At 47.5% G+C, this 21,243-nt stretch overlaps 1 protein-coding gene across 3 annotated transcripts in view; it reads right to left on the reverse strand.

Moving 5' to 3' along the window:
* Nucleotides 1-356: 356 nt before the first annotated feature.
* LOC119969040 (nectin-4-like) overlaps nt 357-21,243 on the reverse strand; it is an 87,984-nt gene continuing 67,097 nt past the window's right edge. For 2 of the 3 annotated variants that reach the window (XM_038802191.1, XM_038802192.1), the window contains one exon: nt 357-1,041. In XM_038802191.1, the coding sequence (XP_038658119.1) occupies nt 1,020-1,041 (22 nt within the window). In that variant the 3' untranslated portion in view covers nt 357-1,019. Of the gene's footprint in view, nt 1,042-12,001; nt 12,035-21,243 lie in introns of all 3 variants that reach the window. The other variant, XR_005461284.1, reaches the window with a different exon arrangement.

The following is a 21,243-nucleotide window of genomic DNA, read 5'->3' on the forward strand; positions in this document are numbered from 1 at the left end:
ATTCAGAATGCCCAAATTATCCAACAGCACGCCTTTCAGGACTTGTGGAAGGAAACTGGAGCACCCGGAGGAAACCCAAGCAGACACGGGGAGAATGTGCAGACTCAACACAGACAGTGACCCAAGCCGGGAATCGAGCCTGGGACCTTGGAGCTGTGATGGCTCATTGCACAAAAGGAGTGCTGCCAGCCATATTCAGAAATTGCAGGTGGGACGAGTTCCCATAATTTTCTATCGTACACATACAACTCAGTGGAGTTTTGTAAAATTGGTCCTGATATGAAACACCCAAAGCTAAGTAATTAGCCATTTTTCTCTTTGTACTTTGCCACACCAGTTAAAAAAATAGTAGCAAATTGAACAATATAGAAGTGATTAATCTTAGAAAAAGTACAGAGTACAAATATATATCATATTTCCCATGTAGCCAACTGACAGAAAAAAAGGCTCATATTCCAGCTTCTTGAACAAATGTACAGCCAAGACAAAATCACATTATGTGAATCGGAAATCAAGTACAGTCGCATTAAATTAAAGCCACAATATATTTGTGAAAGTAAATTCAAATATAATTCAAATATGTAAAACTTGTGTGTTCACAATAAAATTCTATATTTCCAATATTTATGTCATGCATTGAAAACAGAAGAACAATGCTACTTTAATCAATTTTACATTTTGGTAATAAATAAATTCTCAATACTGTTAACATTAGGCGGTGCATGAACATATAAATATACAATTCCTTTGTCCATTATTTAAATGAGGCTATAGTTTTCAAATATTTTTTTTAAATGATTACATATGAATGGTGTAAGCACTGGTATGCACGTGGCACAGTTTAATGTTTGATTCAAGTGTTGTTGTAATGTTGCCAGGAGACACTGTCTACACATAGGAGCAGAAAGTCTGTCACCACATGCCTGGTGCCATTTCGTGTAAATCCTGGTTTTGGGACAAATTGCTTGTAGTTAGAAGTTGGACTGGAAACTCTTCCTGAGTTGTCAGGTGATCTGCTATTATCCAGGACGATTTAATCGCCTAGAAAAAAATGCAAACAAATAAATTTGAGACACCAAAATGCAGAAATTAGATTTCATAATTTATAAAGCAACATAAAATGTGGAAGTTATGATTGTGGTTATGTGTGGGACATCCATTATGCCAAGGATCCCCTGAAGTGTTATAAAGATTTTAAATGACCTCACTTGATCACGAGGAATGTGCCTTTCACAAATGTGGTAATTTTCCTCCTACTGAGTCAGAAAGTACAGGGTCGACTGCCCGGAATAGCTCGTTTGCATAATAATTCAAGCATGAGGTGTAAACTCAAATTTGTTTTAAGAATGACTGAAGGGAAAAATTGCATGCCAATTGTGTAAAGAAAAGAGGAAGAGATTTACAAGAGATTGTTACGCAAAACAAGTCCAAAATTTCCAAAAGCTTTTCATGCCTTCCACCACAGATCATATCGGCCAAATCTGAAATTTGTGTGGAACTGATTCTGCTTCTTTTGCCACCAGACGTCTCTGTTCAAAGGTGGGCACAGTTAACTGGGTAGATGACACTTAATTCACTCCCAAAGTTGCTACATTGGCTAGACCAAAGGCTACATCTGCAATAAGAGCCATCAATAGCTTTATGCTGTATTGTGTCTATCAAAGAGTAACAGTACAATGCTCCTGTATACCATTTCCTAAATCCCCAAGAGGACAGGCCCAGACCACAGACAACCTAAATTACAATAACTGAGGTCACTTAAATATGTGGAGTGAGGGTGTCAAGACAGTGAGGATGCCAATTGCTGGAAGCTCTGGCCAAAGAGAGAAGGCCCTGGAAGGGCTAATTTCCTGTGGGAATTAATTTAGCTTTCAGTGGTTAGTAATAAATCTCCTATGGGATTGACTAGCTTTCATTAGCAATGGTTCAGTTTTCCTAAAGCCTTCACACCAGCTTTCAGCTGACAAGAATGCCCCATGGTCATAGAAAAGGAGAGGTTGATGGAATTCACTTGGTAGCTTGTTAACTCCCCGAGAATCCCCAACACCATTGATACATCATTTAAGATACATCCATGCTTCCTATTAGAAAATATGGAAGAAACAAGGCAGAATCGTGGTGAAATTAGTTTAAGCCCAAAAATCAAGCCACAGACAACCCACCCACTGTTTGCCAGAATCAAAGCTTGGGGGTTTAGAAAACAGGAGGTCAAGTGAGCTAACCAATATTCTGAAACCACCCTTTATCTGTACTGTATATGCATAAAAGGCCTTTTTATATTGAGCGTGCAAAACTTCTATGGTCAAAAATAATCTGTCCAGTGACTTATTTCCTTTCTTTTGAATTGTGAATTTCAAATTAGTTCTTCCTGATTTGGGACACCATAAGTAACAGGAAATTGCCCAGCTTCCTCTTTGAGGTTTGATAGAGTTGTGGGAATTTCAAAGAAAATTGAAGCTGAAAACACCAATACTAATCTGATCACCTTCCTCACTTCTGACAGGATCCAGACGAGCTATTTAATTGTATTTGTCTCCTCGGACTCAGCAAATTAGTAAAATTTTATTTCATACCCATAATTCTGAGGAACATCAGCTGCGATTTAACAGCCATGTTAGCTGTGGGCACAATTCCCATAATGGTCGCTAAATCTCACAAGATGCCGGAAACGTGACTCTCGATGGGAAGATTTCAGTTTGCGATCTCCCCAGCCCCACTCCGATTACGCGATCAGGTTCATGCCCAGGAAGGGCGCACCTCTGATTTACATGCATTGCCATCTCATTACGAGTATTAGAACGCATTGTCCTCCCTTGTTGTATCTTCCCACCAAGCTCGCGTGATGTCACGCTGACACAAATCATGACCGTTGTTGAAAAATGGAAAACTGGCACCATGACCTCTAAGAGGGAGGTTGGTGGTGATTGCACATGTCATCACTATCTACCAGGGAGTCCCAGGGGAGAGAGGGCACTGATAAATCTGGGGGATGGGGCGGGGGGGGGGGGGGGGGGGGGGAATCCAAGAAGAATGTAGCTGCGATTGATCTGTGATTGATCTTACGGGAGCCTGTAGCTCCGTTCACAGGGGTCTCTGAAGTCCATTTGCAGGAGTCTGTGGGTCCTAGAGATCAGGGGAGCCTGTAAGCCTATTCTGAAAGAACTTTCAGTGGTCCCATGCACATGGGCAGGAGGGCTAGAGACGCCCTCATCGCGATATGATTCTAGGTGGTCCAGGTTTAGGGAGGACACTTGGTTGACCCTTCTGCATATATGACACCTCCTATGCTCCCAGGGGGTTCGTGAGGGCTAACAACCCAGGGAGCTTGTGATGCTAGCTGCCCATTCAATACTAGAGCGTGATGATCTGCAGTGAGGAAAGAGCTGTGAAGCTCTTCGGAGACACTGAATATCTGACTCCTGTCTGGTTGATGGCAGCTTGCAAACTCCCTGTGAATTGGGTCATTTCAAAGCGATGATGCGCAGAGTTACTCGTCTCTCCTGATGCTGTCTCGGGGGACTGGGGGTTCGGTTAGAGATTTCCCTTTATCATTACTGAGTGCAGCGAAACATCTTTACTGGGAGGACATCACAGCACATAGGGGATGGAGGTGATGCTGGAAGTCCCATTGCATCCGTAATGTTAGCTGCACCATTGCTGTCATCAATCAGTGCAGATTGGGCAGCCTAAAAGTGGTTAACAAAGGGGAATTTAAATACATTATGAGATCAAATATAAACAAACATCAGTGCTCTCCATCTCTAATGCCTAACATCACAAGAGCCCGCGTGTGCGACTACAAGTTCTTAACCCTCCTAACCCCACCACTACATCTAGGTGTCTCCCTAAGATCTGAGGTTGAGGTGGTCTGCTGTCTGCCATGTCATGGTGCCCGAGAGGACCATCCTCTGGAGGGCCAGGACTTGGTGGGCCCTGGCCTACTTGCGGATGGCGCAGGTATTGTGGTGCCACCCTGATCTGTCTGCTGGGCTAGAGGCACTCAATATCTGGAAGGGGAAATCTGATAGACAGGACACTCCCAGGGTCTCCTGCCCACCTGTGCATAAATACTTGCCCTCCTCTCCTGCATAGCATCCAGCATCCATGTCAGTGCACCCTCGCCGAACCTTGCAGTCGGCTTTTTTGCCACCATCCTCTTGGCTGGACTGTGAAAAAGTGCTGTGAGGCTGTTTAAATGCAGTGCTCCCTTGATGGAACTGCTCAGATGACCCCGGGACAGCCAATTCAGACACATGTTATTCCTGTTAAAAAAAGTGTCTTAACAATTCCGGTCCAGATCGAGTTAACGGGGCCGGCACGATTCACTCTGTTTTCCACACCGAAAATAACACAGTCAAATTTTAGGAAGATTCCACCCACCGACCGTGAAATTGTATAAGGCTCAAAAATGGATGCAGGGATTGTAGTGTGCGATGAAACCATGTTTTTTTGCTTCTGCTGTAAGTAGTACACAAACCTGGTGCTACTAGCTCATTTAAATTATTTCTGTGTGCAGCCGGACTCACTATTGAATGGCTGCACGCCAGACCAGTGAGAAGCTTGCACCACTTAATGTCAGCCTGCACTTCTTAAAGGGGAAGTGGCTGCAACAGGTGCTGGCACTGGTTACGGAAGAGAATCAGCGCAAGAAAAATACCAAATACTATGGCACAGTATATATTCCAAGGTTTTCTAATGCTGCACTGGAGGCTGTGGTCAAGAAGGAATATAGGAGGGGTGGCATGGTAGCTCAGTGGTTAGAACAGCTGCCTCACAACTCCAGGGTCCCGGGTTCAATTCTGGCCTCGAGTGACTATCTGTGTGGAGTTTGCACTTTCTCCCCATGTCTGCATGGGTTTCCTCCGGGTGCTCTGGTTTCATCCCACAGTCCAAAGATATGCAGGTTAGGTGGATTGCCATGCTAAATTGCCCCTTAGTATCCAAAAGGTTCGGATGGGTTATTGGGTTATGGGGATAAAGTGAAAACATGGGCTTGGATAGGGTTCTCTTTCCAAGGGCCGGTGCAGACTCGATGGGCTGAATTGCCTCCTTCTGCACTGTAAATTCTATGATTCTCTCGAAGGAGAAACATTGTCCATTGCAGGGTTCACGAGGCCCTGCGAACAACCGATCAGAAGGCAGTAGGAGTAGACAGCTGTGGTGGTCAATGCCAGGAGGATGGTTCCAAGTATCTAGATGTAGTGATGAAAGAGGTTCAATGACCTCGCACAGTGGTTAAGGTCAGTGAATGCATCTTGAGATGTCATATCCCACCAACTACATCAATTAGGGGCGGCATGGTGTCACAGAGGTTAGCACTGCTGCTTCACAGCACCTGGGACCCTTTTCTATTCTGACCGTAGGTGACTATCTGTGTGGAGTTTGCACTTTCTCCTCCCAGTTTGCGTGGGTTTCCTCCAGGTGCTCAGGTCTGCCCACAATACAAAGATGTGCAAGTTAGGGTGGATTGGCCATGCTAAATTACTCTGTAGTTTTTAAAAGGTTAGGTGGGGTTACAGGGATGCGGGGAGAGGGCAGAGGAATAGGCCAAGGTGAAGTGCTCTTTCATAGGGTAGATGCAGACTTGATGGGCTGAATGGCTTCCTTCTGCACTGTAGGGGTTCTATGATGGCCTCAGCAACTGCTCAATTCACCACACCACAATCACTCGCCGACCAATACCCTTCTTCATTCGGTGCACATATCTAAGATTCATAGCTTCACCTCACACATTGCACTGTTGAAAGCTTGGCAAGCTATCTCACAACTTGCACACATTGCCAGCTATTCACGACAGCTCTATCAACCAAACACATTGTATCACACTCACAGACACACTACCCTCTCTCCTGCAGAACAAGGTGACACACAAAATGAGACAGCAGGAGCTATCCCAAGAGGGGCAGGTGAGTCTGATTATCCATTGGAAAAAGACAACGCTCCCCACCAATGGAGCAGCCATAATTTAGGCCTTGGCCAATGGTGGGGCTGAAACCATCCAAGATGACAGTACCCTCAGATCTCATTTTCCGTCTCATATCCCACTTCCTACTCATCCCAGAATCTCCTCATATTTACAAGTTGCAGGTGGTGTACCTGTGCACCTCTTACTGTCGCCCCACTCCACTCACCATAACTCTGTGTCCTTTTTCTATTCAGATCCCCTAGAGCTGCCATCTGGCCAGACAGTGGTAAAAGAGAAGAGGAGGGAGAAAGAGAAAGCAATGAAGAGTAGGAAGAAAGTGAAGGAAACTAGAAGTGGTGTGGATGAAACAGTACCATTCACCTCAACGCTCGCAGCCACCAGCCCAGACGCTGGGCTGGAATCTCTGGATTGTCAGCCGTATGTTTCTTGACCACATGCCATTCGCTGGTGGCGGGATTCTGTCTTCCCTCCGATCGTCAATGGGATTTTCCATTGTAACCATCACATACCGCCACAAAACGCATTGGCGGGAGTGTGCTGCTGGTGGGAAAATTATATCGCAACGGCCAAAGAATTTCGGCCACTGACTCAGCAAGTACTTTAGAGGAAAGTAAAGAAGGAGGATGTGTGTGTAGTGAGACACCTGGTACAAACAGCCTGCATGGGACAAAGAGGGTGCCAGCTCATCAGAGGGCAAGGGCCGCACAAAGGGTTTACTGCAGAGGATTCAGTGAGTTATTCAGCACAGGATTTCCAGCCTCTGACCTGCTCTTTATGTATTCATGCAGCTGGTACAGTGAAGTTTCTTGTCAATGGTGACCCCCAAGCTGTTGATAGTGGGTAGCCACTGAATGGCAAGAAAAAGTGGTTAGATTCTCTCTTTTTGGAGATGGTCATTACTTGACACTTGTGTGTATGAATGTTACCTGCCACTATTCAGCCCAAGCCTAAATGTTACTGATGGCTTGCTTCATGTGGGCACTGACTACTTCAGTATCTGAGAGGATACAAACGGAACAAAACACTGTGCAATCATCAGCAAACAATCCCACCTCTGGCTTTATGATGGAAGGTGATTGGTGAAGAAGCTGAAGACAGTCTGACCTCGGACATTGCCCTGAGGAACACCTGTAATGATCGCCTAGGACAGAGATGCTTGGCTACCGACAACCACAAGCACCTTCCTTTGTGCTAGATATGACACAAGCCAGTGCAGAATTTTCCACCTGATTTTTATTGACTTCAACTTTACTAGGGTTCTGAGTATGTTCTACTCGGTCAAATACCGCTTTGTTGTCAAAGGCAGTCACTCCCACCTCACCGCTGGAATTCAGCTTTTTTATCCATTTTTGGCCAATGTTGGAATGAGGTCAGGAACTGAGTGGTTCTGCTTTGGCAAATGTTGTGCTGATGGAGGGTCTTGTTTTATTAAGAATTATTTTGCAAGTAGAAATATGTTTTCCACAACCCCTCAGCAGATTTATGGGCTCGATATACCAGCTGCATCCCACTGGAATCGGAGTAGGATGCAGCTGGTAAATCCCGGGAGAGGCCTCCCCCAGGAATCCCGACATCCAATATGCCCCGCAAGACCCAACCAGATCTCGCATTGTGTCACAATGGGCAGGATCCAGTCCCGCACAGCTAAATAAGTTTAAGAACTCACTTAGCCGTGCTGATGCCAGGTTGATTGACCACCCAGCATCTATCGACCTTGCTGAGGAGACCCCAGCCAGGCGCTGTTCAGTACTGGTCGCCACTGACGGGGACAAGGCGTATCTGAAGTGGGGGGGGTATGTCTCCCGGATGATCGGAGGCCCCAGGGTGGTTCGCCTCTGGTCAATGCAGTACCTTGGCACTGCTGGTGCCACCTGGGCACCCTGCTGTTGTCACCCAGTTGCAAGCCTGGACTGCCAGGATGCCCAGGTGTGACTGCTAGGCTGGCAGGGGCTCTGCCAGCATGCCAGACTGACCAAAGTGCCAACCTGACATTGTGCCCGTGTGTCCGGGGTAGTTCTGCCCCCCTATGTAGTGGGGTGCATTGGGGCTCGAGGAACCCCCAACAGTTGAGTTGGGGCATTTGGGAGGGTTTCTGGGGTTGCGAGATTGGGGTGCCATTTAAAAATGGCGTCCCAATCTCTTCCTGCACTGGGGAGCTCCAATTATCGGAGCTCCTCCGTGCAGGCAATGATGCTAAAGTGTGGTATTGGGGTCAAGACAGAAGGCTGTTAGATAGCGGGAATGACCCTGCTAATCTCGCCCAGAATGGACTCTGTTTTATTTTGATTAGATCACGCCATAGCCTTTTACAATACAGATAAAAGTCTCCCTTCCTAATAGCACCATGGGTGTGCCTCCACTACATGGACTGAAGCCGTTCAAGAAGGCGGCTGACCACCACCTTCCCAAGGGCAATTTGGGATGGGCTATAAACGCTGGACTTGCCAGGGACACACACATCCCGGGAAATAATTTTAAAATAATTTACGATGGAGCTGCCAGTGTAAACATTTGGCCGGTTTTATTGAACAGCAGAATATTTATTTGGTCTTCAGGATTTACCGACATATCCTATAAAGTTTCAAATGTTCCTTTCAATTAACAGAATCATTGAAACTACGCAGCCACCATAACGTTTGCTCCAATGTTTTTCTCCACATGAACGATCTCTTATTTTCTGTCTGCCTGATGGTACACTGTTGTGTTTATTATATGTGTTTTCAACAACTGTCCTTTCAAAATAACTAGTATGAACTCCGTGTGAACTATGGGGGTCGGATTCGCCATTTGGGAGACTAAGTATTGTCATCAGGACTGAATAGCCTGTCATTTGCTGAGGACATGAGTAAGTGAGTTAGGACATGCTAATGGACCAGCACTCTGCCGACTCGACTTCAGAGCAATTCCCAGCCCAGTGGCATTTCTATAATAATCTTTATTATTGTCACAAGTAGGCTTACATTAACACTGCAATGAAGTTATTGTAAAAATCCCCTAGTTGCCACAATCCGGCACCTGTTCGGGTACACTGAGGGAGAATTCGGAATGCCCAATTCATCCAACAAGCACGTCTTTCAGGACTTTGTGGGAGGAAACCAGAGCACCCGGAGGAAACCCACGCAGACACGTGGAGAATGTGCAGACTCCGCACAGATAGTGACCCAAGCCGGTAATTGAACCTGGGAACCTGGCGCTATGAAGCAACAGTGCTAACCATCGTGCTACCCCTCTGGGGCCAGAGCTAGAGCCAAAGAACCTACACTCCACTTATCACACACCCACTGCAGCCATCAAGATGTCTCAAAGACGACCCCCCCCCCCCCCCCCCCCCCCCCCCCCCCCCCCCCCCCCCCCCCCCCCCCCCCCCCCCCCGCCGGGCATCCCAAGGTCAAGAGTCCGAGGTGGATCCACTGCTCTGTGCCGGTGAGGAGAGGAGGGACAGCCTCTTACTCAGGATGGGCTACAGACTCAAGTCTGCCTTCCTGCATACTGCCTGGGAGGTGGTGGGAGAGGCAGTCAGTGCCAACAGCCTCACCAAGAAGAGATGGCCAGTTGTCTGGAGGGGATCACTGGTGAGGCCTCTGCCCTGAAACAGGCAACTAACCAAAGGCCACGGTGTGGGTGTCCTCTGATTGGGATGGGATCTGCTGACTCCCCCAATACCTCTGCAATGGGGCAGCGCTTCTAATAAGTGCCAATACTTGGCGGGCACCTGATTGAGCTTGGCCATGCCGATCCCCTCGATGAAACAGCTATGGTATGAGGGTTTACAGAGGGGTGGCTTGGGTGGGCTCCCAGTTGACCGAGGCTACCTGAGTATTCAAAGGGCACAGGTAACACCCAGCAGAGCGAACAGCCAAGGGCCTGTAAAGAGCACCAAATGGGTGCATTTAAAAGACAGAACTGCAGCAATGATGGTCTGAACCAGGCCACCCTGATCCCATGGACCTGGCACCAATTCGATCCCCGCTGCAACCCCCAGCCTGGGAAACCAACCCCCCCCCCCCAGCTAGCCCGACATTTCACAGTTTTTTAACCTCCCGCTCTCCCTCTGTAGCCATGGCGCCCAGACCCCACTTGTCAATACTTGCACAAATTCACGCCCGTGAGAATTCCACCTAAAAGGGATGGTGCATAGCTGAAGGGTGGAGCATACTGCGCCACTAATGACAATGAAATCCATGCAAATTTCAGTTTTGCATGGATCTGCCAGTGCTTGGCGTAAACATCAATATCTGCATCAGTGAGGGACCGGAGCATAGTGCCGAAATTGGTGCCGGATGCAAACCTTGATTTTTAAATTCACCCGATTCTCCGTCCAATCACGATTTGCATTTTCAGCATCACGAAACGGAGAATTCAGCACCATATTTTATTATTAATAGATCCATCAATGGTGGGCGGAGGAGAGGAGCAGACCCAAGTAGGATGTAACTAACTGTTAAAATACTGACAGGTTTGCAATGAAAAATACTCACCATATAAATACAAGCACATCTGCTTATCTTGTAAGCATCAGACCATAACACTTCCTGTAATTCACTCAAACATATTCTCAGGAATCAACCTGAGTTTTAAAAAAAAGTTCTGCTTTCTGAAAATATTTTTGAATTTGCATTCAGGGTTTTAACCTTGTTCTACATATTCAAATCTTGTCACATCAAACAAGCCTTGAGGGCATTATAGTAAGACTAGGTGCGGTTTAAAAAGATTGCAGAAGAAAGTAACAATTCCATGCATTACTGTCCAGTCACTGTGATAATGTAGATAAATACATGGGGTATACCCTATTCAAAAGTATGCTGATGAGCATAACCTCATACCACTGGGGAGCCAGAAAAGGTGACATATGCTCATTAACTGGCCACGAGGACAATAGAGTCAGAGCTGCCCTTCGTCAATCAATTATTTCTATGTTTTCTGGAAAAGCATCCCGCGGGCTCCCCGGCAGCCAGTGTGCCTCAAGAGATCTCAGTGGCCTAATAGCAGGAAACCATACATGAGGGACTGCGTTAATACCCATGTGTCTGGGGGGTGATATTACCCATGGGCGGGGGGTGTGAGGGACCCACAAGCCCTCTCAGAGGCCGGGGCACCCTTTCAAAATGGTGGCCCAATCTCGGAAGAGCCGGTCTGGCCAACGAGTTCAGCTTCCCAGTGATGAAAATAATTCTAAGGCAGGATTAACCGACCACCCCGTCCCGTGTTTTTCGGCAGCGGAGACGGCCCGCCCTGGGAGTTACCAAATCCGCCGTTGTCAATGGGATTTCCCAGTGACACCACCACTCGTCGCCGGGAAACCCGTGGGCCGGCGTGGGACTAGAATTTCCCGCCAGCGTGAAGAGCCTTTAAATCCCACTCTAAGTGTGGACTTGACCGGGGAGAAACTCCCCAGGGCCCAAAAAGGTGACTAATAAGTGCGGTTAGATAGCAGTCGGGAACTCGCTGGCAGAGCTGGCGGGAAACTCCCAGCAACACCCTCCACAAATGACACTTTGAAACATTTTCCCCCCTTAGATCGCGCCCGTTATCTTTCTGGCAACCTACAACCGAGCTAATGCCAGACAAAGTGATATGCATTCCTTAACCGAGAAGGCTGAGAGTGGGCCCCTGATATTTGGGCAGCCATAAGGTCTCCATAAACTTTGCCCAAACTTACACCCTGAAGAAGACACTCCCATTTCACTGCAGAACATTAACACAACATGACAGACAGTAATCACGAGTGATAAGTTCAACTGACTTTGTAGAAATATGGGGTGCTATGGGCTGTCTCTGACTTTGGAAGGGACCATTGTGTCCTTGTGGTCAGCCACTGCCCACATCAAGGCAGGCAGCCCCTGGACTAATAGGGTATTGACCCACCACAGTCCATCTGTTCTAATGTGTCTTGGAGCTTAGTTCAACAAATGGACAAAATCTATCACACCAGGCAAATTATAAAAAGAAATAAGATGTTAATTCTTCGATTAGTAAGCCGGAACATCAGGCCAGCTGCACAGGACTGACAGACAACTTGCAGCTGAGCGCAAGTCAGCTGTGATCGACATGGTACATGGGCTGAATATAGCTTACCTAAAAGAGACCAAGCTCACCAAAGGCTGTTCACTGAAAGAAAAATATTACACGTAGACTTTTTCAATACTGTAACAGACTGCATGTGGCAAAACTACAGTTTATCCAAGATAATTTCCATGAAAAGTAAAAACGTTAAGAGAACAGAGAAGAAAGATTTGATAACAATCAAACTCTAATTCTTGAACATAAAACACAACCTTGCAGCTGCCTGTATCTCTCTCCTCAAATGAAAGTTCAGTTCTCCAAATTATAATAACAAAGAAGGAAAAAGAAAGGAAGAGATAAGTCTGGACTTAATAGAACAACTGGCACAACACCAACACAGTGTGCAGAATTTTACAGGCCCCTGTGGTGATATGCCTGCAAGCAATATCATAGAATGGCTGGTGGTGCGACCTCCAACCAGCAGGTGGTGGTACAAATCCACCATGCTCTGAGATGACACACTCCGAAATAAAAACTCAAATCGAAGCTGCTGATACCACGGAGGACCAGCCACTGACCAAGCTAGAAATAGACGACATTGTCCCAATCTTAGAGAAGCTTGCTCTAGAGGTACTTTGTGACTTGTTCCAGGGTTCTGAAATGACTCTCAGATTCTTGAGGACACTGAGGATGAATGAGAAGACATTGATGATTAAAGCGATGATAGCAACGCTGATGTTGAAGAGATTGATGGCTCAGAGAGTGAAACAGTGGAGGAGCTGATGACAATCTCGCTACGCAGCTCAATGGATCACTCATTTTTTCTCGAACTAGACCAGGATGACCCAACACCTGGATTTTACAGAAGGCACCCTGTAAAGACCACCAAATGGTCATTTCGCCACCTATCAACCTGCCGCGGATGTATGAGGGATGGGTAAGACTTAGGGCAATCCACCTGCCCTTATTCCAATTGAGGCCCTTAATTGGCCAATAATTGGCCTCTTCTGCATGGCTTAACTTTTTGGATGGGGGAGGGAGGGTGGTTGTTGCCCAAAAGGTTAACCTGCTCAAGCGTGATGCAGGAAAGTGTGGGGAATTGATAACCCCTTTCCCGACTGAGTTACACTTCCTTAAAATCTGCTCCCCCCTCTGCCTCACGCAAGCTCACCGTATTTACCTTCTTCTAGGCTTCTAGCACTCAGAATGAAATGGAAATGGAAATCGTTTATTGTCACAAGTAGGCTTCAAATTAAGTTACTGTGAAAAGCCCCTAGTCACCACATTCCGGCGCCTGTTTGGGATGGCTGGTATGGGAATTGAACCTTGCTGCTGGCCTGCCTTGGTTTGCTTTCAAAGCCAGCGATTTAGCCCTGTGCTAAACCAGCATTCTCTGCTGACTTTTCCAGTGGCATGATGGGAAACACCACCATCGCCATATGGAAAGTCCTGCCACATCTTAAATCACACTTTTCAATATATTTTGCAGGACTCTGATCCCAGAATGAAGCCTCACTCAATGAGAACGCAAAATAATTAGGTGAGTCGGTCTGTGGGCTGATTTGCAGTATAACAAACTGTGCAGTTCCACTAATCGAGCGCAATGATCAATTTTCCAACCTGCGCCTATGAATGGGGTTTTGTAAAGATCACAGGCAAAGATGATCATTCAACCTTACGCCTGCTGCAAAAATATTAGACATGTCATTTTCTGCACTCATGCAAACTCTGGAAGAAAGAACTGAATGACAGTTGTTCCAATTTCTATTTTAAATAACAATATCCTGTATCAGCATATCAGAAAATTTACAGCTTTTTATCGATATGCTTCTCTGCTATTTTTTGCATATTACTTCAGAAGAGCTTTATTTTGATATGCGGTTGTATAATCGGCTGGTATTCTTTTTTACTTGACATCCTGCAAATTGTAAGGGGAATAGACAGGTATTTATGTGGTCGAAAACGAGACTCCCGAATGGTATGTTGCCTCCCGGGTGCTCGGGTCAGGGATGTCTCCGATCGGCTGCAGGACATACTGAAGGGGGAGGGTGAACAGCCGGTTGCCGTGGTGCATATAGGCACCAATGATATAGGTAAAAAAAGGGATGAGGTCCTACAATCAGAATTTAGGGAGTTAGGAGATAAGTTAAAAAGTAGGACCTCAAAGGTAGTAATCTCAGGATTGCTACCAGTGCCACGGGACAGTCAGAGTAGAAATTCAAGAATAGTCAGAATGAATACGTGGCTTGAGAGATGGTGCAGGAGGGAGGGGTTCAGATTTTTGGGACATTGGAACCGGTTCTGGGGACAGTGGAACCATTACAAACCGGATAGTCTACACCTGGGCAGGACTGGAACCAATGTCCTAGGGGGTGCTTTTGCTAACACTGTTGGGGAGGTTTTAAACTAATGTGGCAGGGGGGTGGGAACCAGATTAGGAAGTTAGAGGTCAGTAAAGAAGCAGCAACTAAAGCCAGTAAGGTACGAGACAATAAACTCAATGTGACTAAGGGGAAGAGTAGACAGGGAAGAGATGATGAACGCAAAGGTGGTCTGAGGTGCATTTGTTTTAATGCGAGAAGTGTAGCAGGTAAGGCAGTTGAACTTAGGGCTTGGATCAGTACCTGGGAATATGATGCTATTGGTATTACTGAGACTTGGTTGAGGGAAGGGCAGGACAGGCAACTGAATATCCCAGGGTATAGATGCTTCAGGAGGGATAGAGAGGGAGGTAGAAGGGGTGGAGGAGTTGCATTACTCGTCAGAGATGAGATCACAGCTGTGATTAAGGAGGGCATGATGGAAGATTCGAGCACTGAGGCAATATGGGTGGAGCTGAGAAATAGGAAGGGTGCAGTAACGTTGTTGGGACTTTACTACAGGCCTCCCAAAAGTGAGCATGAAGTAGAGGCACAAATATGCAGACAGATTATAGAAAAATGTAGGAGCAATAGGGTGGTTGTGATGGGAGATTTTAACTTCCCCAACATTGAATGGCATTCGTGTAGTGTTGGAGGCGTAGATGGAGCAGAGTTTGTAAGGAGCATCCAGGAGAGTTTTTTAGAGCAGTATGTAAATAGTCCAACTCGGGAAGGGGCCATACTGGACCTGGTATTGGGGAATGATCCCGGCCAGGTGGTTGATGTTTCAGTCGGTGATTACTTTGGGAATAGCGATCACAATTCCGTAAGTTTTAGAATACTCATGGACAAGGACAAGAGGGGTCCGAAAGGAAAAGTACTAAATTGTGGAAAGGCAGAGTATAACAACATTCAGCTAGGGAATGTGGATTGGGAGCAGCTGTTTAAGGGTAAATCCACATTTGAAATGTGGAAGTCTTTTAAGGAAAGGTTGATTAGAGTACAGGACAGACATGTTCCTATGAAAATGAAAGATAGAAATGGCAAGATTAGGGAACCATGGATGACGGGTGAAATTGTGAGACTAGCTAAGATGAAAAAGGAAGCATACATAGGATCGAGGCAACTCAAAACTGATGAAGCTTTGGAGGAATATCGAGAAAGTAGGACGAATCTCAAACGCGCAATAAAGAGGGCTAAAAGGGGTCATGAAATACCTTTGGCCAACAGGGTTAAGGAAAATCCCAAAGCATTTTATTCGTATGTAAGGAGCAAGAGGGTAACTAGAGAAAGGATTGGCCCACTTAAAGACAAAAGAGGGAATTTATGCGTGGACTCAGAGGAAATGGTGAGATTCTTAATGAGTACTTTGCATCGATATTCACAAAGGAGAGGGACAAGACGGATGTTGAGGCTAGGGATGGATGTTTAAATACTCTCGGTCAAGTTGTCATATGGAAGGGGGAAGTTTTGGGTATTCTAAAAGACATTAAGGTGGACAAGTCCCCAGGACCGGATGGGATCTATCCCAAGTTACTGAGGGGAGCGAGGGTCGAAATAGCTGGGGCCTTAACAGATATCTTTGCAGCATCCTTGAGTACGGGTGAGGTCCTGGAGGACTGGAGAATTGCTAATGTTGTCCCTTTGTTTAAGAAGGGTAGCAGGGATAATCCAGGGAATTATAGACCTGTGAGCTTGATGTCAGTGGTAGGCAAACTGTTGGAGAAGATACTGAGGGATAGGATCTATTCACATCTGGAAGAAAATAGACTTATCAGTGATAGGCAGCATGGTTTTGTGAAGGGAAGGTCATGTTTACAAACCTAATAGAATTCTTTGAGGAAGTGACAAAGTTAATTGATGAGGGAAGGGCTGCAGATGTCGTATACATGGACTTTAGTAAGGTGTTTGATAAGGTTTCCCATGGCAGGTTGATGGAAAAAGTGAAGTCGTATGGGGTTCAGGGTGTACTAGCTACATGGATAAAGAACTGGCTGGGCAACAGGAGACAGAGAGTAGTGGTGGAAGGGAGTGTCTCAAAATGGAGAAGGGTGACTAGTGGTGTTCCACAGGGATCCGTGCTCGGACCACTGTTGTTTGTGATCTACATAAATGACCTGGAGGAAGGTATAGGTGGTCTGATTACCAAGTTTGCAGATGATACTAAGATTGGTGGAGTTGCAGATAGTGAGGAGGACTGTCAGAGAATACAACAAATATAGATAGATTGGAGAGTTGGGCAGAGAAATGGCAGATGGAGTTCAATCCAGGCAATGCGAGGTGATGCATTTTGGAAGATCAAATTCAAGAGCGGACTATATGGTCAATGGAAGGGTCTTGGGGAAAATTGACGTGCAGAGAGATCTGGGAGTTCAGGTCCATTGTACCCTGCAGGTGGCAACGCAGGTTGATAGAGTGGTCAAGAAGGCATACAGCATGCTTGCCTTCATCGGACGGGGTATTGAGTACAAGAGTTGGCAGGTCATGTTACAGTTGTATAGGACTTTTGTTCGGCCACATTTGGAATACTGCGTGCAGTTCTGGTCGCCACATTACCAGAAGGATGTGGATGCCTTGGAGAGGGTGCAGAGGAGGTTCACCAGGAAGTTGCCTGGTATGGAGGGTGCTAGCTATGAAGAAAGGTTGAGTAGATTAGGATTGTTTTCGTTGGAAAGACGGAGGTTGAGGGGGGACCTGATTGAGGTCTACAAAATTATGAGAGGTATGGACAGGGTGGACAGCAACAAGCTTTTCCCAAGAGTGTCAGTTACAAGGGGTCACGATTTCAAGGTGAGAGGGGGAAAGTTTAAGGGAGATGTGCGTGGGAAGTTTTTTACGCAGAGGGTGGTGGGTGCCTGGAACGCTTTACCAGCGGAGGTGGTAGAGGCGGGCATGATAGCATCATTTAAGAAGCATCTAGACAGGTATATGAATGGGCGGGAACAGAGGGAAGTAGACCTTGGAAAATAGGAGACAGGTTTAGATAAAGGATCTGGATCGGCGTAGGCTGGGAGGGTCGAAGGGCCTGTTCCTGTGCTGTAATTTTCTTTGTTCTTTGTACACACCCTGCTGAATCACATTCTGGGGAAACCAAGTGAAGGTAAATCTCATTCTAACATTTTTTCAATGTTGCTAAGTGGTGAGTCTCAGTTGTGAATTAAGTCTAAAATAATAACCACATTTTATAGGTTTTCCCCATCCATCACAATATAATGGTTAAAAACTGGCCAGAGCCCCAGGCATTCCCCTTTAACTTCTGCATTACAGAATTTTCCCAAATACATCCACCCAAAGAAGTTCCCTGGTGAGAGGTTAATTTAACCTTGATGGGATTTCTGTTCAGGTGTTTTTGAATCATTAACTCCAAACAACATCAAGATTGAGCCGTTACAATATTTGATTTTCACCCTCTGTAAATTTTTCCTTTTCTCGCTATAAATAGAAAAACAAAAAGTAAATTTATTTCTGCTGAGAAAAGTACTGATGTCTGTCTATTCCCAATTCTGGGGCTGGATGCTCCCCTACCCAGCGTGACGGAGGGTCCCGGCGTAGGGGAGTGGCGCCAACCACTCAGGGGTCGGGCAAAAAACCGGGGCCCCCGGCAGCGGGGCTGGCTGAAAGGCTTTCGCTGGTCGGCGCATGCGGAGGCAGTGACGTCAGCGGCCAGCTGCCGCTGATGTCACCACCGGCGCATGCGCGTTGTGGGTTTCTTAGATTCCCGCCACCGCCACCGCCACTTCCCGGGTGGCGGAAAATCTCTGCCACGGCGGGGGTGGGATTTTAGGCGGCCCCAGGCGATTCATCGACCCTGCTGGGGGTCGGAGAATTTCGCCCCTGTTCTCTCATTTCCTCAAAGCAGTGTACAAGTGGTCATGTTTCAGACTCTTTTCCACTAAGGCTGAGAATGGTGATGAAACTCAAGTCGGTCTTGAGTGAGAAATATAATGGCAGCTGATCCACTGGCTACTGCCTTGTTTCTGCTGCTTCTGGGCCTTCTCTCCAAACGCCTAAACTCTCTCCTGGGACCAATTATTTCCAATTCATGTCAACTAAGGGGTTTTCGAGTCCTGCCCATGGTGGAAATGGGCGAAGGCGAGATGGAAATTTTCACAGACTAGCCAAAAATCTGTTGACTTCGGGCAGAAATTTCCGCACCCACTCAAAATCCCGGCTCTAATGTTAAAGTAGGGTTTGCTTTTCAGTTGCTTAATAATTCATGGTGAATGTGCAAGTTAATTCAGTAATGATTTAGTTTTCACATTATGTTCATTCTCCCATGTAAAGCTGTTGTTAAAACACAAAGCGGGACCATCAGAGATAATAATTGATGCACGATCAATTGCACAAAAGACTCAGATTGGTACAACTATGGCTTTATTACAGTGTGATGCGTGGCCTCCTACTGCAGCTGGCGAAATGGCTGCTCAGAAGGAGGACTCGCATATTTATACGGCTCCTTATGGGCGGAGCTAGCCGGCAGGGGCTACCGGCGAACCTGTAGTGCAGGTCCTACTTCATCCCCTAATACAGGTGCACACAGTGATTCACCCCCTGTTAAAAATGAGTCCGACGGGGGCGGCGTGGAACTATATACAGTTTTGCAAATAATTTACAGTGGGAGGAAAAATGGCCATTTTGAAGGTCCGGTGCCCGTGAGAGGTTAAGTCGATCCGGTGCTTTGACGGTTCGCTGGGAGCGACTTAACAGCGGCGGCGATGTCGGTGCTGGCGGTGTTGGTGCTGGCCAGTAGTCGGATGACCCCGGGAGCGTGCCAAAGTCTTCCTCGACCTCATGCATGGGCAGGGGAAGGAGGGATGGACCTGGTGGGGTTAATGTTGGGGGCACCGGGGGAGGGGAGGATGGCGCCTGGGCGGGGAAGTGTGTTTGGTTGGAACCTGATGGTGCCAGGTCCCTGAGGGAGACGGTATCTTGGCGGCCGTCGGGGAACTCCATGTAGGCATAATGGGGGTTGGTGTGGAGCAAGTGTACCCTGTCCACCAAGGGGTCCGCCTTGTGGAGCCAGACATGCCTACGTAGAAGGACCGGTCCTGGAGCTGCCAGCCAAGTCGGGAGTGACACCCCGGATGTGGACTTCCTAGGGAAGGAAAAAACACGTTCATGAGATGTGCTATTTGTGACGGTGCACAGTAGTGACCGTCTGCAGGGTATTGCATCAGGGAGGACCTCCTGCCAGCGAGAGGCTGGGAGGTTCCTGGACCGTAGGGCCAGCTCCACGGCCCTCCATACCGTCCCGTTCTCTCTCTCTACCTGCCCGTTTCCCCGGGGGTTGTAGCTGGTCGTCCTGCTGGAGGCGATACCCCTGCTGAACAGGAACTGAAGCAGCTCATCACTCATGAATGAGGATCCCCTGTCACTGTGGATGTAGGCGGGGAAACCGAACAGAGCGAAGATTGTGTTTAGGGCTTTGATGACGGTGGCAGACGTCATATCGGGGCATGGGATGGCGAAGGGGAATCTGGAGTACTCGTCTACCACACTGAGGATATACGTGTTGCGGTCGGTAGAGGGGAAGGACCCTTTGAAATCCACGCTGAGGCGTTCAACGGTCTGGCCAGTAGAAGTGCGGCTTGCACTCCGCACAGACCTGGCAGTCTCTCGTGACTGTCCGTACTTCCATGACGGAGTAGGGCAGATTGCGAGCTTTGACGAGGTGGTACAGTCGTGTGACCCCCGGGTGACAAAGGCTGTTGTGTAGGGCCCGCAGTCGGTCTACTTGTGCGCTTGCACATGTACGTCTGGCTGGGCGTCTGGGGGGTTATTGAGCTTGCTGGGGCGATACAAAATCTCGTAATTATAGGTGGAGAGCTCGATTCTCCACCGCAAGATTTTATCATTTTTGATCTTGCCCCGCTGCGTGTTGTTGAACATGAAGGTTACCGACCATTGGTCGGTGAGGAGAGTGAATCTCCTGCCGGCCAGGTAATGCCTCCAATTTCAGAGGCGCGGATGGTGCGGGAAAAGAAAGCCACGGGTCTGCCTGCCTGGTTTGGAGTGGCGGCAAGGGCGACATCTGAAGCATCGCTTTCTACTTGAAAGGGCAGTGTTTCGTCTACTGCGTGCATCCCGGTCTTGGCTATGTCTTCTCTAATACGGGCGAATGCATGTTGTGCCTCGGCCGCGAGGGGGAATTGAGTGGGCTGTATGAGTGGGCTGGTCTTGTCCTCATAGTTTGGGACCCACTGGGCGTAGTAGGAGAAGAACCCCAGGCAGCGTTTGAGGGCCTTGGGGCAGTGGGGGAGAGGAACCTCCATGAGGGAGTGCATGCAGTCGAGATCGGGCCCCAGATTTCGTTTTGGACTACATAGCCGAGGATGGCTAGGTGGGTCGTGCTGAACACACACTTCTCTTTATTATACGTAAGGTTGAGAAGAGTGACGGTGCGGAAGAATTTTGCGAGGTTGGCATCGTGGTCCTTCTGGTCATGGCCGCAGATGGTGACATTATCTAAGTACGAAAACGTGGCCCGCAAACCGTACCGGTCGACCATTCGGTCCATCTCCCTTTGGAAGATCGAAACCCCGTTAGTGACGCCGAAAGGAACCCTAAGAAAGTGATAGAGGCGACTGTCCGCCTCGAAGGCAGTGTATGGACGGTCTGATTTCTGAATGGGGAGCTGGTGGTAGGCGGATTTCAGGTCAATAGTAGAGAAGACCCGGTGCTGTGCAATCTGATTGACGATATCAGATATGCGAGGGAGGGGGTACGCTTCGAGCTGTGTGTCCCGGTTGATGGTCTGGCTGTAGTCCACGACCATTCTGTGTTTCTCCCCAGTTTTAACCACTACCACTTGGGCTCTCCAGGGGCTATTGCTGGCCTCGATAATACCCTCCCGAAGCAGCCGCTGGACTTCGGACCTGATGAAGGCCTTGTCCTGGGAGCTGTACCGTCTGCTCCTGGTGGCAACGGGTTTGCAATCCGCAGTTAGATTGGCAA

This window comes from Scyliorhinus canicula, chromosome 7 (assembly GCF_902713615.1).
Source record: "Scyliorhinus canicula chromosome 7, sScyCan1.1, whole genome shotgun sequence".
Taxonomy (NCBI): Eukaryota; Metazoa; Chordata; class Chondrichthyes; order Carcharhiniformes; family Scyliorhinidae; genus Scyliorhinus; species Scyliorhinus canicula.